Here is a 27161-nt window from a genome sequence, read left to right on the forward strand (position 1 = left end):
GTTTAAATAATAAAAGTGAATTAATTATAATAAAGTTCTCATTCCTTGCAATAAAAAACTCTCCATCCAACTTGCAACATGGATTTACCAATAAAATGTTAATTCTTATATAGCTAAATGAGAGATGTGAACTGAGTGGAAAGGAGATAAATTAACAATTCTGGCAACTCCTGAAATATATTGCTCCTAGAGAATTCTACTGTAGAACAATCTTTTAAGTGAAAACATAAAGATTTAACAGGCTAGAATTCTGCATTACTATTAAGTGGTAGCATATACATGTGATTTTACTCTCAATTTAATGTCCAAAGTAATTTCTTCATTTTCACTCAAATGAAAATTGAGTTTGTCAATTTCACTGAGAAATGAAAATACTAGAATTACATAAAAGAAAAACAAATAAAAATAAAGATTAAAAATTAAAAGTTCACCATGTTCTCCTGCTTGAGTTAAAAGAAATTGAGAATAGGTAACAGGTGTTTCTGAAAGCTAGACTTTAATCCTAGTTTTAGTTCTGTGATCATACTGAAGTCATATACTATTTTAAGACATAAGCTCACTTTTTTAAAGTACATAATATGAATACAGTATTCTAAATGGACACCAATGTTTGAGGTGTACACTGATAACTGAAATAATATGATAATATAACTTCTAACAAAGAGGACTAAAAACACTTAAGAGACAGGCTTTTTATAAACACTGTAAAGATTCAGGAGAAACCAGAGATGTCTATTTAATAACTGCAAAGAGCAATGATAGCTTGATTCATTTAGCCAGGTTCAAAGGCCTAAAGTTTTTTAAAAGGCATAGATATTTGAAAATAGAAAAATAAAAAGGAAATTGCATTAAAAGGGCTTTTTAATGAATGAATGGCTAGGCAGCATTGGAATATTTTATAATATTTTATTGATGAAGGAGTCCATCTCTATGATTTTTTTTATTAACAAAGATAGTACCAAATGTGTGCAAATCACTGTACTGAAAAATAAGGATGTTAAAAAAAATGACCCAGTCTTTCTCTAAGATGACTCTAAAATAGTAAGGGAGATAAGATACACATGCGTGAAAAATTATATTTTCTTGTGAATTAAATAAAATTATTGATATAGACAGTAGATGCTAAGTTAACCTAAATGAAATTAAAAAACACGTATTTATAAGGTAGCAGCATAGATCAGGGGCACAAATACAAAGTGTGGTTTAATGATTCAGTAGAACTAAAACTGTTTATGAATAAAATGTGATAGATTATGTTGTCTTTCATATGGAAAGATTTTTTTGTCAACAGTTTTTTTGTAGCTTTAACTTCATTAAAAGTGTTTAAGTCAAAATTTTCCATTTTAAAGACTCCCAACAAGAGTAAAGAAACAACAACTGATAGTTTTTTCTCTTTGCGGGAGATACTTAAATTTGGAAATCGTCATAAACTTTGCATCCCTGACATAAGCATGGGTTAGTTTAGCTGTTTGTTGCTAGATGAGGTTTTTCTAGGCAATCACACACAGATGCTCTAATTTTTAGTTGGCTGAGGTCCATACTAAAAAAATCTGAATTTGACCTTATTTTATTCGGAGGATTACATTTTGAAGAGCAAGAATGAGATACGAGTATTCTGATCCACATGGCAGAGAATATGTTTATTTTTCTGATTCTTCTTTTACTAAAATGGAAAGAGATAAAAATGTTGGGAAGGAAATCAATAGAAACAAAGTATGGAGCAATGGTCAGCTTTTATGTCACTAAAATAATTTACTGTACTAGCTGCAATCACATTGATTTAAGGATGTCCTTTGCAAAACTATCATTCAGAATATTTGCCTGCTTTATTAAGAAACACAATACAACCTTTATCAGGAAGATGTTCTCAGCTTTGATTTGATCAGTTACTAATATTACCTCATCTAATCCTTATTTAAAAAATAAACTTATGAGTTAAGTTGTATTATTAACTATCCATTTTTTAACAGATAAGGAAACAGATTAAGAAACTTGTCCAATTGTTAAGTAACACAGTAAGTGTAGAGCTGGGATTTGACCTAGGCCTTCTGGATTGAAAGCTGTTGGTCATTGAACCACAAATGACAGACACTTTTGTCAGTATCACCTGGGTCAAATTCCTCTTGAGCCTTGAGCTGGGGAATTCTGTGCGTAGGTTTGGGTTGGTGATCTCACAGCTTCCTAGACAGTCAGAGCTATGTAACCTGTAGTGCATTTCCTCTTTTGCCTGGTTGTTAAGAGTTCAGAAGTAAACTGTGTTCAATTGCAGCTTTTTTGTAAACAGAATTTCTTGATGCTTTTTCTTTCCCCTTTGCTTTCTTTTTGTTATATATCATCTTATTGTTCTGTGATTTACTTGCATTTGAATTCTCTTAGGAGGTTGTCAGCCGAGGGAGTCTGAACAGGGATTCCAGGAGGTGAGCTGCCCAACTGGAAGAAGGCACGAGGAGCCAACATGGAGCAAAACAGCACTTTACTGCAGTACAAGCACGTGGCGTGCGCCTCAGGTGTACGCACTTGTTCCTTTATATCGCTAGTGGCGCATGCGTAGTGTTCATAATGCTGACTCATGCTACTAGCGCATGCGTACATTTACTTCTTAACACGTGCAAGTTATTATGGACTTTGGCCTGGGTCACATGGCCTACTCACTTAAGGCTGCTGACAGAGGTATCAATCAATAATCAATTTTTAACAGTATCCAGATATCTGTCTTTTTTTCTTTTTTAATGTCTATTTTCTCAGTTCTTATGTTCTTTTTTCTGGGGGGTAATTTGTTTTATTTATTTATTTTTAAAGGTGGTACCAGGGTGCTAACCCAGGACCTTGGACATGCTAAGCACATGCTCTATGACTTGAGCTATACCCTGACCCCCAAAGAAATCAGTCTTGAACAGAACTTCTGTTTTTCAATTTATAAATCAAAGAACTACAAGAAGACCAGATGTGGTTACTATCAATCATTTAAGATAAGGCATGGCTAAACTAAACTGAAAGTTCACCTGAAACCAGTGATCTTAACTTCTTTTAACATTTAATAATAAATACATACATGTTTAGTTAATTTTGTCCTTTTCAAAGCACTCATTCTTTCCTTCAGCAGCTCTGGAAGAACCACTGGTGACTAGGCCCACTTCACATGGTAAAGATGAGGTTAATAGTGATCTCCTGACTTTATCTTCCTATATAAAATGCCTCTTTTTATCTTTCATCAAAGGCAGAGTTAAATGGTAGAAAACGAAAGACTGATTCTAGATGACTTGTCTCTATCTAGCTATCTTGCTAGCTATCTTGCGTCTATCTAGAGTTCTACCACTAACTAGCTAGTTAACACTGAGAAATCAAATATTTAAGTTCTATGGGTTGAGTATTATATGATTAAAACACATCTTCATTGCATAATTCCACTTCTTCTTTTCCCTGGATACTTTGATCACTCACTGGAATTATCCTTTCATTTCATATATGAAGAAGCCAAGATCAGAGAAATGAGTGAATCAATCAGAGAAAAACAGTACAAAGGTCTCCTGAATTCTGGAATTTCGTTTATTAAAAAAATCAAACATTGCAGATACACTCCATGTTTCTCCCTCTCAACCCAGAGGTTATTGCTATTCTGAAAGTGATGTCTTTCTTTTCCTTTTTATTATACTTTTACTGCATATATTTATGTAAGTAAACTATACATAATATTGTTTCCAATGTTTTTAAGAACTAATGTAAGAATCCTTTTATAATTGGCTCATTTCACCCAACACATTTTGGATTTTATCCATGTTGATATATGTAGTAGTATATAAATGCTATATAATGTTTCAATGAAATGATACACCTCATTTTGATTTATTTTCTTGAACAGTAGCTTTCTCCCTTCTTTTGACTATGCAATCCACTGGGGGTAAAATACATTTTCAGTGGTGAGCCAGTAGATAAATATGTGTTATCTGTGTAATTAGCTAACCTTTTAATTAATCCCTGTTATATGTGATTTCTATTCATTTCCATTCTATTTCATTTTTTTAAATGCTGGTTATGATCCTCTAAATATATGGCCTGACATTTTAAAGAAACTTATAGGAAATATTTTTCAAATTGCTACAACACTTGCAATACTCTGATATTCCTCTAGGATGGCGTGGGAAGCTAAGGGGACAGGGTGAGCCCAACTTAGGATTTTCTCAGGCAATGAAAAGACGTTAACTAAAAAGGAATATATTAAACACGTGGATGGCTCGGAGATAGAAAACAAGTTTGTGAATCACAGTTTTAGGCAGTGAGGCTGACTTCTTATCATGAGGTAATTCAGAAAACTGTGTATAGATTTTTTAATCAATGATTCATATTTTAAATGGATGCTGCCAGCTTACTACTTTAAGGACTTCTATGGACAGTCTATTTGTAAATTGGAATGAATATTTTTAGAAAGTGAATTTAAAAAACACTCATTTTAAGTTACATATTTATGTATCATGATGACTGAAGAATGTCTATCGCTCAGGGAAATGGCTTTATCTATATTTCCATAAGCTATATCGACAAGCTTTATGCCTCAGTTGTATTACCATATATTATTTGCAGACTTAAATACAAATGACCTTACGGACTTAAAGGTCTCCTATGAAGATGTTGTCATGGGGATTTCTGTATTTAGTGAAAGTGGGACTGTTTCTTTCTTTTTTTTTCTTTTTAAAAGAATTTTCAGTTCCATTTTGGTTACATGTTACATTGGTCTTTGAAGGTGCATTTTAGCCTATGGCTGTGACTAGAGACATGAGAATATTTTGCTTTTAGCAAGGTTGTTAATTTCTGCTTGCTTTTTGGTGTTGTCGTCTGACTTAAGTCCTCTAATGCTTTCATCATCAGCTCTCAGTGTACAATGCTTGGCAAAATCTAGTGACTTCGATGAACAAACCAGCCTTCAAACGATCCAGAAGTCTTAAGCTGCCTTGTTTTCTTACCCTGATTTTGCAGGAAGTAATGGAGTTGAGTTGGCAGAGAGAAAGCTGAATCTGCCAAAGCTCCAGGGAAAGAACGCTCAAAACGTAAGTGCAAGTGTTAGGAGTTATCATCCCAATTAGGAGCCATTTTATGGCGATAATCTGCAGGAACTTGGATATTGTTAAATGTTTATAGAGGCCTTTTACTTGAAACTTTCACCTTGTAATATAGTAACTGCTACACTCTTTGACCACAAAATAAAGGTATAAATAATAACAGGCATATTTAACCTCTCAAGGTCTGGTTGTCCATCTGATTCCAGATTAAAGGTGTCAGAAAGTTGGTAAGATTGAAATAGAAAGGAGCTCCAGCTGAGGTCAGCTCATCTCTTTTGTACTTTCAATTCAAATACTACTCGGACTCCTCTCCTCTGATTCAATATCCCACTGCTCCATCCCCACCCGAACCTTTCTTACTGTGATCCTTGGAACTCTTCCCTCAAGCAAAACAACCAACCAACCAAACAAGCAAATCCATACAACATTTTCTCACATATTAAAAAAAAAAAAGATTTATTTCCTAAATGAAAGAGATTTCCCTTGGGGCCTGCTGCTCCCCTTTAAGCCAGGGTGAACATGTTACTTAACACAGACACTAGGGCACTTTTAAGAGTAAAAGATGGCACTGGTAATAATGGTGTCAGGACCACAGGTGTAAGTCAGGGTTGTTACTGGCAAACCAGATGATACGGTCACCCTAATTATAGTCCTCTCAAGTGAAGGCCATGCATTTTCCTACTATTCACCCAGCCCAGGATTAGAAAATCGGGTCAAAATCCACCATACAATCCAAAGCCATCTTTTCAGAATATTTACACTTCTGTATGAAACTCCAGGTCCTCTGATGCTCCTTTTTTTCCTGCTACTTTTCCACTACCCTTCCTCCTTGCTATAATTTATCAGCCACCTCTCAGGGACTCAGTCTTCAAAGACTTTGGCACCTTGCTCAGTGTCTGCCTCTATTCTCCAAGGCCCAAGATAATCTCCTGATCATTATCCTATCACTTTTCTGATAATCCAACTCCCAGGGGCCATAACTTCTCCACTTCTAGTCTGGATCCTGGTGCCTTGTTCTCCAGCAGAGATATCAATTTTTTATTCACAGACCTCTATACTTACATCTCTCACTCAGCATTCCCTCATATACAAGTTCTTCAATCTCACTGGGATCCAAGGTCTCTCTATCACTCTACTTTGTCCTGTTTGTCAAGTACCCGATCCGTCAGTATCCTTCCCAGTGTAGCTTATTCAATTATTCACTGATACAACTTCTTTCCTTAAATTAAACTCAATTTCTTTGATCCAGTGTCTTCCAGCTCCCCACCTGGTGAAATTTCTACACTGGATACACGTTGTGCTTCCTTTTTTTCCCTCCAAGATTATGCCTCCACTGGGAGCTCAGCTCTAGTTATCACATGGAGCATGTTGCTGGCTGATTTGTGGTCACCAACCTCAACTGGTTCCTCTATTCTGCCCATCAATTTTTTCCATACTTTTTAAGGTTATCCTCTCCCACATTTTTCATAGCAACTATTTCAAGCTTATTCACTCTTTTAAAACTTTGAATCCAGTCACTTTTCCCTTCACTCTCAGTAACACTGATATCTTCTTCAAACCCTCCCCAACTTCCCACCATGTCAACTAATGAACTTACCTGCATCTGCACCCATCGTTTCTTGCTTCTCTTAAGTACAAGAGGTTATCTCCTCCCTACCTGGAGCTAATTATTTCACTTGTGCTCTACATAATTTTTTCCTGTTCCCCCAGGGAACTCACTTCACCAGTTTTCTCTCTTCAGTCTCTAAATTGCTATTGACACCTTCTCATCAGCATTAAGGAATGCTGAAGTCTTACATACAAAACAAAACTTCCCTCAACTCCACGTACTCCTCCAGCTACTAGCCTCTGCCTTTCCTTTGATAGCCAAACTCACAGACATTTTTGCTCCACATGCATTGCCTCTACTGCCTTGCTTCTTATTCTCTCAACTCTGATCTGTTTTTTGCTGTCATCAGTATGGGCAGCATTTGTTGCTGTTAATCTCTTTCTCTTACTTTCTTAGATCTCCTGGTTTCCATCTCAGATCTCGGAATGGTTCCTTTTAGACAGCTTATCTCAAAAATGCTGCTGTCCCTCATGAACCTCCTTAGGCAGGCTGGCTTGACTCAGTCGGAATAATCCATTGAAGTCCTAAAGGGAGCAAAAGGCTGAGTCCATGATATTCCCAAGGGTGAGGAGAGCAGTCTGGCCAGAGGACGAGGGTCATGTGCAGGATCACATGACCTTCGTGAGCGTCACTGTTCAGGTCTGGCCTTCAGCCTTGTGAGGCTACAGAAATTTGACTTCATATGTGTACTATTGTTCTTTGAAAGAATAAATAAAAATGTTCAAACTTGTAAGACATGGCTGTACAAATCCCAGAAACATCATTTATTTTTAAAGAAAAATATAATTGCCAAGTCTATTTCCTCCACACAGGAAAATGACATGGAGAGTGAAAATATTACAAAGCTGCTAATGTTGGGTTTGGGATTGATCAAGGGGTTCTGTGTATGATAAACTGCCTAGTGGTTCCAAGTCTTACAGCCTGCAGTGTCCACCTCCACATCAGGAATGATCTCTGAAGGCAATATTCCCAAAGATTAGAGAGTTCTCTAATTCATGTTACATTGTGAAGAAAGATGATTCCTAAATATTTAACTAGTCTTCTGTTAAGCATTCATTCTCTAATATAAATATTAGGAAATTATTTTAAGAACATACTATGAACATACCAGACCCTTTGTTCATTTCATTTCTTGGCTATTTCATGACATTTTGGGAAGCTCTTCTGAATTAGAACAGGTTATTCAAAAATACCCTAAAGCAAATTTCCCCCAATAAAAGTATTTTTTCTTTTTTTTGGGGGGGGGAGGAGGGGGAAACTCTGCTATTGAGAGAATACATATGTCACTTGTATACTTATGCAAACAGGGATGGAAAATAACTAATTAAAATAATATAGCTTTATTCATCTACTTCAATATTCACTGTATTTGTAAATTAAAACTGAGATAAAAATTCTAATCTCACAGGCTTCACTTAATGGATCCTAGCAAATGTCCAAATTGACCTCTACTATAAACTGAGAACTGCTCTCCACTTAAGAAAAAAATGTTTCTTGATATCCAAAATGTCATTTAAGAACACCATAGCTATTTAAAATCACCATGTTCACCACAGAAAGTCAGTCATTCATTCTTTGCACACACAGGTGAAGTGAGTCTACAAAAGGGAGGAGTTTGATGCTATGTTTCTTGGAGCAATGAATCAGAAATGACCCCCTTTGAGAGAAAATGTACAAATATGCTTGGTGACCCAGAATTTAAAGTTAAGTTCTTGTTTATATCTCTTTACTCAATTCTTTATAGGGTAGTTAACTTTTAATCCACCCTCAGTGGTTCTCTCATCAGTCACTTGTTCAGAAGAGCTCAGGGTAGGTACAGATGAATATCTGATGTTAAAATATTAGATGTGAAATACAGCATGTTGCACACACAAATAGGCTCTGGATTTGGTAGAGTTCTATGCTGATACCACATTTGAGTAACCTCTTAAGAACACCGTGGACATTTAGTTTTCCTTTCAAGCGGCTCAGTGTTGGACACTATGTTACTCAAAGGGCTGGATTTAACTACATCAAGAGGTCTGTATGATTGATAACATATTTGGCTGTTTAAGAGACTGTGTAGCCTGATGGTTATTCCCATGGGCTTTCTAGAACTTAAAACATACCTTTGAGTCCAGCTCTGACAATGTGGGATGCTTGACCAGATAATAATGTCTCTAAGCTTTAATTTCTTCATATGAAAAATGGAGATAATATTACTTCTCTTGAAAATGACTGTGGGCTTAAATGAGATAATACATGTAATGTGCTTATCATGATGCCTGGCATAAAATAAATGCCTATGGGGATGATAATAATATATATGGCTTTCCTAGTCCCACTGCTACTCCAACTTCATTGAAATCAGTTGTATCATTAAAGTCTTATACATTCTGTCTGAGGATTTATTTCTCAAAAATAGTATACTTGCAAGACTATAGTCTTCCAATGAAGCAGTTTCTGGAATAGAGTTTATAGGAGTCCTGATGATATCCTTAGTCTACTAGGTGGGACTTTCCCTGGTGTCTGGTACCTCACCGTGACGTCAAGTTTTTAGTACCTTTTTGCAGCTTGAACATCGCTACTGGGGGAGAGATCCTGATGGTGTTATTCTCACCTTCCTATATCATGTCTCGGGACAGTTCAGAATGCCACACTAACCTCTATTTTAAGCTAACCTTTCTCTAAACCACAAGTCATGAAAATTGGGGGAGGTGACATATGACTTTACTACCTGTCAGTGACCTTTCTTTGATTCATTTCCCTCCCTCCATACCACATGCCCTCTTTCAGAGTCATCAAGCAGGAAATGGCTCCCCATTTCTATCCCTGTATGGCTTTTATTCCCTAGGTTGCCACCATCTGGCTATAAAAAGGAGAAAGGTTGAATCCCTGGATTCTTTCCTTCGCTTTCTGTTGTTAATGAGTTCTACTTTCTTTGGTCTATATAGGATGGTTTATCCATGTGATTAGACTTTGCTGGGCTGCGAAAGAATTTTGGTTTATAAAGAGTTGAGGCTTCTCACAAACACTGGGCATGTAATTCCATGAGTTTTTCACAGGATTAAAAAAAAAAAAAAAACAGGCTGATACTCCTTGGTTTAACTACCAAATATTTCCACTGATACAACCTGCCATCAGTCTACTTTAGGCTCTACTTCCAGCAGAATTCAACCATTGGGATTATAGATCTTAAGGCTAGTCAGCCATAAGATCACATCCCAATTCCAAAGTCAAATGATGATTTTTGGTTTTCCTTCTATTTTGAGAGGGTGTTTATTATTCTCTTATCTAAATTAGTGCTCACAAGACAATTTGCTCTCTTTTTACAGTTATCCTTTTATTTGTGAACTGTGTCTTCAAAAAGTTGAATCATATTTTTCTTTTCTCATCCTAACACTTTCCAATAACCTCATTATACTTTTTGTGTTTGATGATTTTAGAGTTTCTTAGAAGAATCTTCTCCATGCCTCTTAGAGTTTTTTTTTTTTTTTGAGCATCATATATCTGCGCGTGACCCAGCTCAACGTTCCTTCATTTTTGCATTAATGGAACTCCTTTTCTCAAATGTTGAACACATTTTTAAGCAACTATGGAAGATTTTACTGACATCTTTGAAAATGTGTGCTTTGATTTTTTTTTTTTTTTCAGAAACCTCTCCAGTCTTCACCACCTTGGTCTAAGTTAACTCCCACAATTTATAATTCTCATTTGGGATAAAGATAGCTTATCATCTGCTCCACATCTTTCTGGAAGAAATCTGATATTATTCTATCAAAGTGTGAATTTAAGTCATAATGTTACTTCTTCTAGGGACTTGGGTATTTGCACAAGAGCCTTATCTAATTGCAAAGTGACACTCTTAAGAACTGTTAAAAGACATTATTGTTCAAGGTGGATGGAATGAGAAGACCCTTACCATGTGGGACTCCCACGCCAGCTGGATAGACCCCACACTCTCAATGTAGTTACAGAGGCAAAGTTGGGAGGTATTACTACATCTTACTCTTGAAATGGATTTGGCATCTTGGGATGTTTTCTTTGAAACTATGGTTCCATTTATGGCTTCCCTGCTTCTCCATAGCGCCAATCTAGGTCGACAGGAGAAAGTGAGACCATTGTTCCATATCCTGCTTAAAAAGAAACACCACTTCAAAGGGAACACCACCACCTGACAAAAATAAAACCAGTAATTGGTTTTCAAACATTTTGCCTATGTGTGCTTGGTAAATTTAACTTTTTCAGAGATTCACGTTATTTTAGGGCATCTACTCTGGTTGATTATGTTCTATACCTAGCACAATACAGCCATCAAGATAAAAAAATCAATATGTAATTCATTTCCAAAAATTTCTTCGATATTAGGAAAATATTGCAATGTTTCAAACTGTCCCTTCCTACTCTCTGCTAAAAACAAACTTAAGAACATAAAGTTAATTCCTTGAATAAACAAAAGTGGACTTTTATTCAAATTCCTTTAAAGGATACAAGGGCTTTTAAATCTAAAATAGATAAAATAAAGCATCTGAAGAAAATAAAAGTAATACTTCATAATATACCTTTTAGCTACACTGCCTTTTAAAACTTTTTGTTAATTGCACTTGCTGGTTATAGAATTAACTCTGTTGCTTGCTTTGATAGTCAGCCTGGTTCATGAATTATCAGGTATTAACATGAAATAATTTGTTTATGAAACAGAGGGGTCACATAAATGTATTATACTCAAAATTATTTTAACCATCTTTACTACTTAACACTTGCAAAACTTAGACTTAAGACCTTACTTCACTTTCTTCACATGGGTCGTAAGACAGAACTGACCTGGTTAGGTTATTTGTAGCCAAGATTGACTAAATTCTTCTGAGAATTAGAGTGAATCTTTGATGTCCTACCCTTTTTGGCCTTTGAAATAGGAGTTTAGCACAGTGAGTGTGTGACTAGCTCTGTGTTCATCCATTCAGTAAATGTTTATTGAGAACCACCTTGGGCTGAATACTGTGTTAGTTCTGAGAAAATAATACTTAGCAGGACAGACATAATTCCTGCCCTTAAAAAGACGACCTTCCAGTGGCGGGGACAGATTTTCTTTTAAAAACTCCACAAATGAATAACATATTTACAAGCTGTCTGATGAAGGAAACGTACAAGTGCTAAGATACGGGTTGGTGCTGGGAAGGTGCAGTGTCTGTAGAATTGGGTCGGAAAGGAGGAGGAACCAGCTCTGTGATAAAAGATTAGGGTGGGATATGTTTTCATCCTACCTCCTCACCCCACCCCCAAAGTGAATATTTAACTATCCCTGGATACTGTAGCCAAAGAATATGCTACTGCACTTTCTGGGGATACATTTTTCTGCACGGTATAACTATGAATGTACTTTAAAAATGTGTACAGTTATGGCAAAGGCTGGAAATACAGATATACTCTAACTGCTATAAAAATACTGTTGAGAAAAACCGAGAACAAAGTGAATGACTACAGTTTATACAAAGGTTCCTTCCCAAAAGTGGACTTGTGAGTTTCAGAGCCAGGATAATTCGACTCCAGACGAGAACTAGAACCCCTAGTCTTAGTATGTAAACATAATCTTGACTTCTTTGGGGTCAGGTGGATACATCATGATCTGCAAATGAGAGAGGAACATATGATGTTAAGAGGGGAATGTTTGCCAAATTGTCTAATTCTGGCAAATGGTCATGAGATCTTTACCATTCTCAAATTTGGGAGACATTACCCCCTGCCCAAATCTCCCATTCTTGGGGAGTCAAGGCCACTAAATGCCAAGTGTCTGAATACTTAGCCACTAGAGGGAGAGAGTGTGCCTCTGGTGATTAGCGAGCCAATGAAAGTAACTCACCAGAAGGATAGGCTTTCAAGGGAGCTAAATTAAGCTCTAATGAGGCAAAGACTACATCTACTGTGGTAGCTTTGGGGAACTTGCGGATGATTCCTTAAGACTTCACAATGAATCCTCTTCTATTAGAGAATTAAATTCCTTGAACTATCCAGATATTTCATCTTAATTTTGAATATGTTGTAATTCATCTTTTCTAAGGACATTCATAAACTTGCAGACACTTAATAAAAACAGTTAATTTTTAAGAGGGCAGTTTATGGCAATTTAGAAAAGTTTTGTTACCCTTTGTATATGGGGAATTTATATACTATGAGTAACAATGCAATTTTCTGTGCTAATTTAAGATTAAAATCTCTGCTATCTATTGAGATGGTTAAAATGATTTGTGGAGTTCTATGTTTGTTGTTTCCCGAATATGATTTTAAGAAAATTACTTTTAGTTAGGTAATTGACAGATAGGTTAAAAAATATGCCGCTTTACAACATATAACTCACAGGTGTTCTTAAAATCATCATAAAGTTGTTGCCAGCCTGAACCCAAATGATTTGCTCTCCAATGAAAACTGGTTTTTAAATTTTGTTTGTGGCACGGCACCAAATATCATTTTCCATAATTAAAAAAAAAACGAGCCTATTGATACAACTGTTGTTTAATAAATACAAGATATAAAATAAACTTTTAAAACATAATTCATTAAAAAATTTAAATACAGCATGATACAAGTCAGATAGCATCCATTATTTAGTGGGTTCCTTCCCCAACCCAAAATCTAAAGAAAAGACGTTATCCCAAATTTCCCAGACGTACAGAGTTGTTCCTAAGAAATAGTTGATGATTTTATTTTCAGTGTATCATTTCTGTTTCCTCAGCAGAAAAAAAACCTCAGCAACGATTTCTGGGATTCTTGAAAGGAGTAGGAGTACACTGCCTGCTTCTACTCTTTCAGCAATGGTTTTCTTCACAATCTGCGATATGGTTTCTCAGAAATGACGTTTGGCAGTCCTGATAATTCCATGTGTTTTCAAACTTAAGCCACCCAGACTACACAGTTCAGTATTTTCAGCTCCTTTCATTTTCCTTTTCCCTTTAATTATACTAGTCTCTATTCCCTCTTTTTGCAAGTGTGGTCAACAAAGATGCTAAATGCTACTATCTGTCGAAAGAACATACATTTGTTTTTCTCATGACGATCCATGTAAGTTCTTCCCAAATACAAAAGCTGTGCTACCACTAACTGATGGGCAACACTTTACTCCTAACAACTTTTTGGACCCTCGCCCTTTCCTTTGACTTTGGTGTATGTGGCACATGCCTGGTGGAGAAAAAGCAAGTAAACACTCTAATTTTAAACTTGCACTGTAAAGCACTTTCAAAATAGTAATAGTTGAACTTCATCTCAGACCTGACTTTCCTTCTCGATCCATTCCCGAGGACCCCTCTATCCAGATTCGTGTCCTGGTCTACCGGGTGCCGTTTTCTGGAATCGCACCGCACAGTTTATTGCGAAGCTGAGTGGGTGGGTCCACGCGCACACCCAGACTCCGGCCAGGACGCCGATCCCGGAGCTCCGCGCCGCGCGCCTGGATCGCGGTCCCGCTCCCTTCGCCCGGCCTCACCACAAATCCCAGTTTGAAAGAAAACTTCACGAGGCCGAAATGAACCTCCCTTCGCCGTTGCAATTCTTCCTTCCGAGCCGGCAGAAAACGTGAGATTTACTGTGACTCGGGGGGGAGTGGATGGGGGCTGCGGAGGCGCTCTCGGAAGCGGGTTACCTGCTCCCTCTTTGGGGGCGGGCTCCGCCGTCCGGGGGCGCCGGGCCAGGGGCAACGCGGCGGGGCGCGCGGGTGGGCACGAGGGAGTGCGCGCGTCGCGGAGCCGCCGGGGCAGCACTTGTCCTGTAATCGATTGCCGAGCGCGCCGAGCGGCCCAGCGCGCAGACACGCGCACACGCGCCCTCGCCAGCCCGCGCGCACACACACACACACACGCACACGCACACACACACACACACACACTCACAGGCGCCCAGGCCCCGCACACACGCACACACGCGCGCGCGCGCACGTCCGCCCGCCCGCGCCCTGGGCCCGGCCGCCCGCCGCCGCCGCGGCCGCCGCCACCGCCAGCCCGCCCTCCGCCCGCGGGCGTCTGCGCGAGCCCGGCCGGCGGGGGAGATGTGCTCGGGCTCCGGCGGATCGGTTTCTCGGGGTTTGACCAGCTGTCCCGGGCTAACCCTGCTCCTCGCTGAAGATGGAGGAAGTAAAAACAGGATTACCCTTAGCTACAGCTCCACTGCCTTAGTTTCCACCACCAACTGCAGTGCACAAACACACGTTAGGCACAGGAAAGAAAGAAAGAGAGAGGACACACTAACAGTAAACACAAACAAAAGGGTGATGGGATTATTTTACTGCATGCACTGCTGAGGTAAATCTCCGCTTGGCTTTTGCGTGGTGAAGAACAGCTCTTGTTTTATTTGTCTTCTGATTCATAGATTATATATAAATATGTGTATCTGATTTGCAAAGGGGGGGAGTGTTTTCAAAGTTAAGTGTAATTATATATCATCTCGTTTTGCACTGTGATATGATCAAATGACTTGTTGCTGTTAACCAGTAATGATAATAATACTATAGATATTTTTCTCTGGGAGGGATGGGTTGTGGTTATGATTAGGATAATGATTTCTGTAAAGGACGCTTAGGGAATCTGGTTGAAGATGATGTCTTCTGTTTTAATTTATCGTCCCCTCCTTATAATCTTTTTCTGGGATGTTAATCGATTAATCAGTTCTCATTTCTATAGCTGTCATGGATTTGGGCTTGTTTTGCTTTGTTTTAACTTGAATTCCAAGAAAGATTGGGTAGACTGGAATAAATTGCAGCTGTCCAGACAGAAGGTAATATCCAGATCCTGTTGGAATTAAAAAAAAAAAAAACAACCAACAACAAAAATCTGGTATGACACGTAAAAAGGCAGCAGTTAAATCACTTTGACAGTTCTGGTATGGGAGAAAGATGAAATTAAGATTTAATTTTTTTCTTTCTTTCTTTTTTGGCCAAGGGCGAAAAACAGTCCTGTGAAGTTGGCCTAGGTTCTTTGCTGGGTTCTCCCTGACTGTCCCTCCCCACTCCCCCCCCTCCCCTTTTCTTTCAGTTTTCTTGTCTTAGCTTTTGGTCGATTCTTAAGGAACCGGTGGATCAAGTTTTTTCTGTTCTTGTTAATCGCATTGCTGTAGCACTGACTGACCTCTCTCTGTGTGTGTCTTTTTTTTACCCCTTCTTTCCTGAAAGTACGTGGTGCCATTCCTGAGTGACTTTTCCTACTAGACCATCCCAAAGGGACGAGGGGGAGGGGTGAGACGAGGAGGAGGAGAAGGGGGGTGTTCCTTCTCTCTCACTTCTTGGTTTTGTTTATCAGCCGATCTGTTTGCTGGATTTGGGCTCGGAATGACCCACCTGTAAAGTGGTTTTCCTTCCTCCTCGCCTTGAACTCTGCAGGGGGCTTGGCTTGGAGGGGGCAAGGGAGGGAAAGAGAGAAGGGGGAAACACAAAAAACTTCTTTCTTTCTCTCTCCGTTTATCTTCAGCCCGACATTGTCACCTCCTCTTTGAGGGGTTAGAAGAAGCTGAGATCTCCCGACAGAGCTGGAAATGGTGATGAATCTTTTTTAATCAAAGGACAATTTCTTTTGTATGTACATTTTGTTTCTCTTTCTCCTTTCCTTTCTTTCCTTCTCTGACGGTTAATAACCATTTCACTGATGGGGCAGACTTCTTTCGCTTCTCCCTGACGTTTCTTTTTTAATATGTGTTAAACGTGTACATTTTTAAAGAGATAAAACTCATTTGTAAAATATCCGAATGAAACTGCTCCTGCTCCCCTTTGAAACTTTACGGATGCCTTTCTTTAAAGCCTTATGTAATCATAATTTGAAAGAATTTGATAACAGTACAGCAGGTTGAAATTTAAGTGCTATGTAGTGACTGAGTTGGGAATTTGATCTGATTATTCCATAAAGAAAGAAAGAAAAGTTTTTTGGGGGGGTAGGGAGAGTGGTGGTGAAGGAGGGGAGGGGAGGGAGAAGGGAAGTGGTTTTGGAGACAAGAAGTGAAGCTGCCTGTTTTCCAGTAAGTAATGGAGAAATTCCAGGAGCCAGGGCTAAATATACTTGGCGATCAATACAGAAATGGCTCATTGTGAATAATTTAGCTGCTGGTGCAGTGAGAGTTTTGAAACTAAAGGCAAAAAGGACCAGGGCCAAAGGGAAAAAAGATAAGTAAAAATCTTCTCAGGACATGTCAATTCTTTAAACTTTCTTCTTCAAAGAATATGGTTAGCTTATCGATCTTTTCATTATGTGAAATCAAAGCTAGGGGGTGTCATCTCATACCACTTACTTTTGTTTCTGAGAATTAAGCTCTTGTTTTGTGTCATTGGTGCATGAAGATAATTCCCCAAACTTTAAAAAAGTGATGCCTTTCCCTGCAGCAAAAAAGTTTATGAATTTTTCAAAATCAGAATGCATTAAGTAGGCTCGGCATTAGTATCCAACCACGGTCTGGCAGGGAATTAAGGTTACATTGAACAGGTGCTTGCACAGAACTTGGGGTTGGCTAAAATGTCAATACAAGCCCAGGAGTTGGGTAACTGCTGCAGAAACCTTCGAGACATACTTGGGCACTAAGTGTTTTTGTTTTGTTTTGTTTTCTTATGTTTGTTTGTCCTCCCCCCATCCCTATTAGAACATGATGAACCAACTTGCAACAATTGTGAATAGAGCTATCTGTATACTCGGGAAGTCCTCAAACTGCAGCTTGATTGTGGGAAGTAGTGAATGGTAAAATACTCCAATCCCAGTTAAAGCTGGCACATTTGAGGTGTACCCCCTTCCTATTTTTTTCTTAAAAACCAAGTGAATTCTGATGAAAAGAGTCATTCCTTTTTTTGCCACAGCCCATCTCACAGCACCCTTATCTTTCCTATCCTATCTCCAGCAGGAATCAGATCATTTGCAGAAAGAGTTCAGTGACTTGCAAATGAGCACATACAGTTCACCGTAGTATGTTTCTTGGGCACACATTGCAGCGGCAGCAACATGGGCTAACTGCTTGGAGCTTCAAATAAGTTAAGCATTTAATGGCAGATTCTGAAAGGAATCATTGTGTTAAGGGTATAATCTTTTGTATTGCAGCGCTGCACTTTGACTATGGAAACAGAGGCTATCGATGGCTATATAACGTGTAAGTATTCATTTTCATGAGTCTGTTATTGGTAATAAAATTATGTTTGTGTTACCTGTATTTTAACTTCTGTATTTGAAGTTTTCATCAAGAATTGTGTACTCTTGTTTTTTATCTGTTCACAATTTCACCTTTTAAGTGAGTTGGAGAAAATAGCACAGAAGTGAAATAACAAGGAAATATAGGTATATACTTGCTCTGTTAAGGATATTATTTAAATCAGTAGTAGCTTAGCAGATCAGCACTTTCCTACTTGATTTTTTTTTTCGTTTACTTACTTTAAGTTTAGAACAGGTCAGATTACATATATGTCTACTAATGTGGAGTGTGCTAAATATTTACTACTCTGTAACCTAATTTTTCAGACACACAATGTGTAAGAGAATTCGCTTCCTTAAGTTGACATTTTTTTAGCCAACTCTCTTTTCAGACATCCAACTCTCTGATAGCCAGCATTGTGGAAATGCTCATTATAAATACTGTCTGCTTAATGATTAGATTAGATGTTAAAAGAAAACTTTTTTTCCCCAACTGAAACTACTTTAGAAATCAACTACTCTGCTCGCCTTTATTATACAGTTAAGATCATTGTGATAATGAAATTTTGTCATTTTTTTTTTTTTTATTGTGGGTTGGTTGTGGCTTCTCGTCATTTCATTCGTTCCCTATGTATTTCTAAATGATATTTCCTTGTAGTTTCTTTTCAGGGAACAATGTATTTCATTAAAATGTCTAGGCTAGGCATGCCTCTGTCTCTCTGATTACAAAGTTAGTAATTAGATTTGAGATGACAATGAGCAGAGACCAAAAGATTTTATTTTGTGAAAGCAGGTGACAATGAGCTTTCACCTGAAAGGGAGCACTCCAACATGGCTATTGACCTCACCTCAAGCACACCCAATGGACAGCATGCCTCACCAAGTCACATGACAAGCAGTAAGTCTTCATTTTATGATTTTTTTTCCCTATTTCTCTAGCGATAGACTTGAATTTGTGAGGTCTGTAGGGTCCTCTCACATTGTGGTGTAGCTGCTGCTATAGATTTTGTTAAAGAAAGAACCACACAGATTTATTCCTGTTCATTCTAGTGTCATAAAACATGAGTCTGCTTACTAGTCTGAACTACCCCAAGGTGGCATTTGGGAGCTGGTGCTTACCTGTATCAGGTAAGAAACGTGAGGCTTTGCTGGTGATTGTTTTGTCTTCAGGTTTATGACGATTTGTTTTTGTTGTTGGATAAAAAAATATGGAAACACGTCACTTCCAAAGGACTCTTCATAGTAAAAAAAAAAAAAGGAAGAAATAATTTTATATTGCCTTGGCAGAAAGCAGTGGTAGAATTGCAGTGTTACTTGCTTTTTTATTTACTTATTTTTTTAAACATGTGAAAGTTTCTTTTCCAAAGCATTGGAAGTAAAGTGTAATTGGTGGAGCTTGTTTATATCCATTTCTCTGACAAAGTGAAAGTGTTTTGTTTTAGACTGTCCAGAGAAAAACTGAGAAAATTTGGAAGGATGTTTTGAACTTGCAGGAACAGACAGTTTTGGCTGCTATTTTTGATAAAGGGTCATTCATTGATGTAGTAAACATTGCTTTTGAGTAATAAAACAGCAACTTACATGCTGTCAGTGACAGAGACAAAATATTAAAAATACGGTTTGTTTTCTCTTAATTATGTCTTAAAAGTTACAAGTGCAAATGTTCTGTTACTCTTACTTAAACATAATTTGAAATCTTGTGTTTTCCTTATACTTTGATATGTGTTATATTCTTATATAAAAAGGACATCTGACTTACATGTAAATATTAATACATTTATAATTTATATGTACATTATAAATAAATTTAATTTAGAAGTTTTCTATTTGGGTGATGTGTGAAAGAAAGGCATTTTCTTTCCTTTTTAAACAAAGATTTAATAACCAAAAAATCTGAATCATCTAGTGAATTATGAGCAAATTCTGATTATCCTGAGAGAACAAATTTTTCTTTCCACTTTCCTCTTATAATTTTCAGAACTGGACGTTCTTATAAAGCTACTGGCTTTGTGAGTAGTTAAGACTTCTGAATTACAAGCAAGAGTATATAGAGTACTAGTGAACACATTTTGCAGTTTATTAACTTTGAGTGATTCTATCTATTATCTTGAAATTTGGATTGAACTATGAATTTGCTTTCCTTACTCAAAAGTTTTTTTTTTTTTTTTTAATTTTTATTAATGGGCAGCACTTCCTAGGAAGATTTCATTCTAGAAGCAGTCTGAAATTCCTTGGTCATGGAGAAAGAAGAATGAATAGTTAGGGAATGTATATTAAATTATAGTGCTAATCTCTTGTAAGGGATCTTGTAGCATTAATTTATTTTTTGCTGGTTGGGTATTGCTTTGATGAAAGCTATACTACTCTTGCGACATAAGGAGTACAATTTTTATATTTTAACATTTAGTGTTACTAGGTCCTTAGTAGAATAGATTTTTATTTCTCAGATAATTTTCATTTAATTTCCTAGAGAGTTAAGATAGATTGATACGCAATTTCTGTTAGCTTACTATTTAGCTATTGGCTCTAGAAACATTGAGTATATGGGGTGGATAATAGTGGTTAATCAGACTTTGTCTTCCCCAGCCGCCACTTGAATATCAGCAGGAAAATGCTTGTTAATGGGTTAATTAGCTCCTTTATTTGTCAACTTGATTTTGGTTTTGCAAGTACTCCTTTCCAAAAGGCAGTTCACTCATTTATTTTAAATAAACATTGCAGAGTTGTAGGCATGATCAGCTTGAACCAATAAGAACTGTACTTTTGCCATCTGAGTTTTTCTCACCCAACAGCAGTAAAATTATGTTTGGTAAAGAGGATTTGTTTGTTTTGTTTTGCTTTTTAACTTACTAGCCTGCAGCAATTTCACGTTAGTATAGTTTTCGGCTAAGCTGCACGTGTTTTCATGTTCTTTCCCAAAGAGTTGCAGGTTAAATATTTTGGCTCTCACTTCAGAGCTGTCTGTTGTATCCTTTATGTAGCCTCTATTTACAGTATCTAGGTTACCCACTTAGGTGTTAGATGGAGAAGATACCCATTTTTCTTCTCTGTTAGATTTAGGAGCACACCAGCATTTTAGATGGCCAAAGCAAATAGTGCTGGAGAGGGACTCTTGTCTGTTAATTAGAACAAGAGACCTAGAATCGGTCACTCAGATGTTTTTTCTGTGACTTGGAATAATTTTTTGTGCGTGTGTGACTTGTCAAATCACTTGTGTCTGAGATCACGAGTTGTCCTAAATCCCTTTGTATGCATTGTTGACTTTATTATATGAAAAGAATTATGTATTTTCTACATTTGTTATATCTTCAAATAGTCTTCCTAAAGGGCTGTTACTTCCAAAAACAGAATTGCAATTTTGATTGAAAGTATTAGAGCCAAAGGTAAATATGAAAACCTTTATGATGGAAAAAGGTAGCCTTCGTAGCAGCAAGGAGAGGACAGGAACATATGTGTAAGAGGGAGAAAGTTATTTTGAAACAGTTTAGGAAAAATAAAAGAATTAAAACCTTTGATTTTTATAAGATAGCTATCATTCTAGCAGTGAAGTATCAGTGCATGGGATAGCCCACTTATTTTGGCTTTAAGAAAGTGGTCAGTTTTACTGTGAGGTCCTAGTCATTTGTTTAGGTTATTTGATGACTGTTCTAAGATGAAGAGCATCTGTACAACTTGCTGCCAGCCATTGTATGAAAAATAATGACAGCAGCTATCATTGTTTGACAGTGCTAGAAGGGAGCACTGGTGACTTGGGAGAGAACTAAAAATGTTACGATGCCTGACAGTTTTTGGTTTTAAAAAAAATTCGGCAGGTAAGATCATCTTCAAAAGAACTAAGAGGTATTAGTGATCTGAACATTTTGTAATGACTACTTCCTATGTTTCCGAGTGAATTCTCTTAGAGAACTTTAGACTGTTTCTTCTGGAATAAGGCTGTCTTTGATAAGAAGATGGGCATTTTTGCCTGAGATCATTAGTGTACATATTGAGTCTGCTGACAATCTTTGGTGTCAGGGATGACAGTATATGCCTTGATGGCTACTGGAAATACACAGTGTTAAGTGATTTTAAAAATAGAACCTGGAAGTTAAGAATCTGAGACAGACAACTCAGACAGGACAATATAAAAATAATCTGTATTGTATTTCAGCCCATCAGATGAGACTTATTTTGTGATTCCTTCGGTTTCTGGGTTAGCTTATTTCCAATTCTTGTATAGTTGCCTGAGTATCAGTTTCAAATTGTTCTGTACCTGCTGCTCACTCTTTTGAAAAATTTTTAAGTTTCAAAAAATTGTAATTAATCTTATTTTTCTTATTATCATCTACTTTTATGATGCCAGTAGGTAAATTTTCTTTGGAGATAGCTAATGATGTGAAAATACATTGTGACACAAATTTTGTTTCTATTACTTTAATACCTTTACATGGATCAACTTTGCAGTCAATACCATTTATCAGTCAGTTTGATGGCCAGGTGGCATGTATGGAATTAGACGAAGTAGTAATTCTAGTTTTACAAGACTCTGACCAATAATCAGGTCAGGGAATCTAGTTTATTCTTTTCAGAGTACTTCACATTCATTTTTTTTCCTTAGCTAGCTTCCATTTTTAGAACCTAGTGAAGCATAAGTATGTTATGATTTCTATATTTCTTGTGTGGAAATGGAGGCTTGAAGGAATCAGTTGACCTCTTAGGTACCTTAGCAGAGGGATAAAGTTGTCAGGATTGGAACATGAAACTTATATTACCTTGTGGGTGAATTAGATCACTTCACTAATATCTCTCTATGGCGTCATAATCCCAGGGTGCCCACCATGTCCAGTACTGACCCATGTTTTAGTGACAAAAACAGTATTACAGAAGTACAATAGGATTATTAAGAGGGTGGAGTGATAACAGATAATCTCGTTAAGCAGATGCTCTAATGCACTTTTAAAAATATAGCTTATGTTACGGGACTCACCAGCTTTCTGAGTTGTCGTCTGTAGCTTGGTTTGGCAGTCACCCTTGGTTGGATTTCCATGGGACACACCCTAATATAACACCAGATGGGCTTGATGTAAAAGCTCATTCTGTTTTGAACTGTAGTGCTTCAGTTTGTGTATATACCCCACATACCTTACATTTAGGTTTTACTTGTTAGGAAAATTCTTTAAAAAGTTTGATTTGATTTCTTTACTCCTATCAAAGGTAAGTGTCACGGCCATGTACCAAAAGAAAAGAAAAAAGGCACTGAAGGAAGTATGTGTGAGCAGGGAAGTAACAGCAAAATTGCTGTGTTTTTTCCTTTGTGCCTCATTCTGCACTGCCCCCCACACCCGCCCCCGCATCTTTTTAGGCTGCTTCGGAGAGTAAATGTCTGCCTGGGAAAAACAAAACAACTTACTGTAGAAGTGTTATTTTTATTGCCTCTATCTTTGTACAAATTTGTCTTCTCCACTGGAAATACATTAAAAACGGATGTAACATGATTTGTTAGGTTCTACTGGGAGTCTTCCTTCAAGCCGTAATGAATTGAGATCTCTGGGTCCCATGTTCTTCTCTCCTAACTTGGAATATGGATATATTTTGATTTTATAATGTTCTGAAAGATCAATAGCAGGGTCACAGTCGGACAATGAGGTAGACTGCTTGTTTTTCTTTGCTTTTTTCCCTTTATATCTGTTTATATAAAATATATTTATTGATTGGGTAGTATTTTCCTTTTGTGAATTAATCAAGACACAGAATATCTCTGCTTTGAAATCGGTAGTGTATTTTGGAACTATTTCCCTTATTATAAATGTTTAATCAGCACTGGAGTGAGAGAAAGAAGAGGGGCATAATTTATTGAGTATATAAAGGATGCCCAGCACTATGCTAGATGCATCCATATTATTTCACTCAGTCTCCTCCGCCACAGCTCTGTGAAGGAAGTAGTTACTCTGTTTTACAATACAGAAAACTCAGAAGCAGTAGATTGCAAGTGGTTAAAGATATGGGCTTTGGAGTTATGCAGGCATGTGTTAGTTCTTGCTTTGCCAGCAACTTGCTGTGTGACTTTAGGCATGTTACTTCACAGTGCTGAGCTCCAGTTTCCTTATCTGTAGAATGGGGATAAACAATACCCATCTCAGTGGACTGTTGTGAAGGTTAAATGAGGCAATACATGCAAAAAAAAAAAAAAAACAAAAACCAAAAAACTTAGCACAGTTCCTGACACATGCAATTATCCAGTAAATAATCACTGCTGCTATCACTCAGAGCAGTCAAGATGCTTTTACATCAACCCATGACTCATAAAAGTGTTTTTCCCCACCAAATCCATATCTGTTTGAAATTCAAGTCTCTTTGCTCTTTCCATTTTACTACATAGGTTCATGGAATGGAGAAAGGCATTTCTAATAATTTAGAGTAAAAGTTGAAGGAAAAAAACCCCTCTATTATTTGAAGCATCTATGAAGATTTTGGTTAAGAAAGAAGTAGAATTCATCTATATGCTAGAAATTTTTTGTATTGGGTTTCAGCCTTCCTGAGCCTAGTTTTATGTTTTTGGCTATATGCAGAGAAAATTACTTTTCATTGGTGCTCCAAAGGCACCAGTCATTAAGAATGAAAAAAGAAATAGTCCTCTTAATAGAGTAACCTATGCATATCTAGAATCAGTTCTTCTTTTTGAAAACCTCTGTCTAAAATTTCACCTTATTGGATGCTGCTAGTAGTACCATAAATTCTCATTTGATGATACCTAATCAAGTAGTAAGCCTGATTGTTGCTCATTGTGCATTTGGGAGGGTAATAGTTTAGGTGTTTTAAATTTGAAGTAAGCTTAAAATATAATTATTACTTTCAGGCATTTGACATGTTGCTGTATTGTTCTACTTGATTAATTCAACAAATATTTATGTGCCATCTTTTATGTGTCAGGCACTGTAAGGTGAATCCAGAGGTGAATAATACACTGTCCTTATCCTCCTGGAGCTCACGCTCTGGTTTGAAAGAGACGTCTAAACAGGGCATTATTGTATGATAAGCCCGGTGTTCTAATTATTATGGGGAGTGAGGGGCGCTACTAGTTTGGGAAGACTTCTTAGAGGGAGAGGCTGCTTAAGCTGAGACTTATTCAGTGAATAGGATTTAGGAGAGAAGGAGAAGGCTTGCTCACCAGATGCACCCACAATGGGAGCTGAGAAGTTACATGATATGTTTTGGGAAATACAAGCAGATTGGTATTTCTGGAGTGTAAAGTTGGAGTCTTGGAATTTGAGGCCAGAGATGACTCTGGAGAATTAACCAGGGCAAGATGGTAGAGTATCTTGTATACGAGGAAACCTGGATTTCATTTTCAGGGGAGCATAGAGTTTGAACAAAGCAGATGACTTCAGCCTTTTTATTGACATGGGATTGTGGATGGGGACCAATCTGGAGGCTTCTTTAACAGGCTGTGGTAATGACAGAGTGAGAAGTCATAACAGCTGGTGGTGGTGGAGATTATAAGGAAGAGAAGGATTTGGGTAATACTTAATAGTTTTAAGTGGACAGGACTTGGAGGATAATTAGGGTTAAGGAGAGGAAAAAGTTCATGACGATGATCCCTAGATGTCAGTAGGTTCCATCAAGGAAGATATAAAATACTGAAACAGGTTTCCAGGAAAAGATTTGGTTCAGTTGAAGTCTGTATACAGAGTTTGAAGCACCTGTGGAATTTGGGAGAGGATAACAATCAGGCAGGAGGATAGAGTAGACAGAAGTGTGAATTTTCCTAATTAGTGAAATCTAATATGTCGCTTGTGGTCTAGTTACTTTCCCTCCCGTATTACTTTAACAATAGTTTAGGATTTCCTAAAAAAATTCTTCCCTGAGTAGTTCTCAGCATTTGATCAGTGACCTTGTTTCCGCAATTGCCCCATTAAATCAAAATTCTGTCTTGAAATGTATGAGCACAGGTTTTAATGAACTGTCTTTGCTTAATGTTCTTTTATGCTCATCTCAGAAGTTGGATTAGTTGATTGATTGACTCACTGATTTTTATACATGCCAGCCCTTCTCTGTAAAATTTTGTGGTATATTTAATATCATAAGTTTTATGGTTATATTTTAAAAAAAAACACAAGGCTCATGTATATCATACAGACCCATGCCTCTACTGTAATGATTTGTCTTTATTCTATGACCTAATTCTTATAATATAAATATATAATTTAAAATATATGAAGAATAATTTATTCTCTAAGTATTATCCAGTTCTATTACATTAATAACCTAAGTATTTAATGATTTCATTCAAAGCCTTTTTGAAAACTTGGAGATAAATATACAATATGATATATATTATTTGAAAATTATTTGGCATGTACTCAGTTTATTTTAAAGTTTATAATATTGTGCCCCTAGGGACGAAAATAACCTAGAGGGAAAAGTGCTATAGAAAGCATCTTAGTTAACACATCTATTTCCTCAAAATATCTACTATAGAACTCCATTTTAGAAATGTAAGATCTGACACCCCAAGACACCATGAAATTCCGAATGAATGTTAATGATGGAAATGACTTTATCTGAGATTTCCTGTATGTGGAGATTCAGCACTCACTATAGAGAGATTTTTCATCTTTCAATTATTGAACCAGCAAACATTTATTAAGCACTTACTTTGTGTGATGCGTGGATAATGCTTGGGCACAAAAGTTATGTTAGGGTATTTCTTTTGGAGAGGATGTTATCTTTCAAGGTCCAAATGAATTCATAATTTATTTGAGATATTTAGAAGCAAAGAAGAATGATGTATTCACCATGATTTATAGCCATTGTAGATAAATGAACTGCTTCTCACCTTTTACCTATGAGAGTTCTTCAAAAGTGTATAATTTTGAAGGAGCACAATGAAACAGAGATGAAAATACGACTGATTCCTAAAATTGGTTTCCACAGGATAACGTTTTCCCAAGACATTCTTTTATGTGCAGGATTTGGCTCTCAGCCCTGTAAGTTCTGAAACTTGGTTAGCAGCACATTTAGAGTGGTTCCATATCTCAGGATTGACTCACACTGAACAAGCTTACAAAACTGATATTTAAAATTGGAATGCCAATTTATGTCTATACTTTGATTGAAAATAAAACAAACAAAGAAAATCCCAACCACCTAACACAGGATACGAATCGAGTTGACTTGACCACATTATTTTGTTCTTGTGAACTGACCTATATAAAGTAAAGTAGCAAAGGTCATTTGGTTAGCAGGGCATCTGAGCAGAGGGAGTTAGTTATATCATTCAGATGTGTGATGGCATCAGACTAAGCGAGCCTGATATGTTCAGCATCACAATAGAGATAGCATTGCCATTGGATCATTATGGTTGAAGTCTTTTGTTCAATTCCTTCTTCCCTGAAGGAC

At 37.2% G+C, this 27161-nt stretch overlaps 1 protein-coding gene across 13 annotated transcripts in view; it reads left to right on the forward strand.

The window, feature by feature from the left end:
- The first annotated feature begins 14082 nt into the window (after positions 1 to 14082).
- The window catches only part of IKZF2 (IKAROS family zinc finger 2), a 160046-nt gene continuing 146967 nt past the window's right edge, over positions 14083 to 27161 (forward strand). For 2 of the 13 annotated variants that reach the window (XM_064484990.1, XM_064484995.1), the window contains exons 1-4: positions 14725 to 14930; positions 16092 to 16158; positions 17697 to 17745; positions 18574 to 18681. In XM_064484990.1, coding sequence (XP_064341060.1) covers positions 16156 to 16158; positions 17697 to 17745; positions 18574 to 18681 — 160 coding nt within the window. In that variant the 5' untranslated portion in view covers positions 14725 to 14930; positions 16092 to 16155. The other 11 variants (XM_031451827.2, XM_010992479.3, XM_064484991.1 and 8 more) reach the window with 11 other exon arrangements.

This window comes from Camelus dromedarius, chromosome 4 (genome assembly GCF_036321535.1).
Source record: "Camelus dromedarius isolate mCamDro1 chromosome 4, mCamDro1.pat, whole genome shotgun sequence".
NCBI classification, from domain to species: domain Eukaryota; kingdom Metazoa; phylum Chordata; class Mammalia; order Artiodactyla; family Camelidae; genus Camelus; species Camelus dromedarius.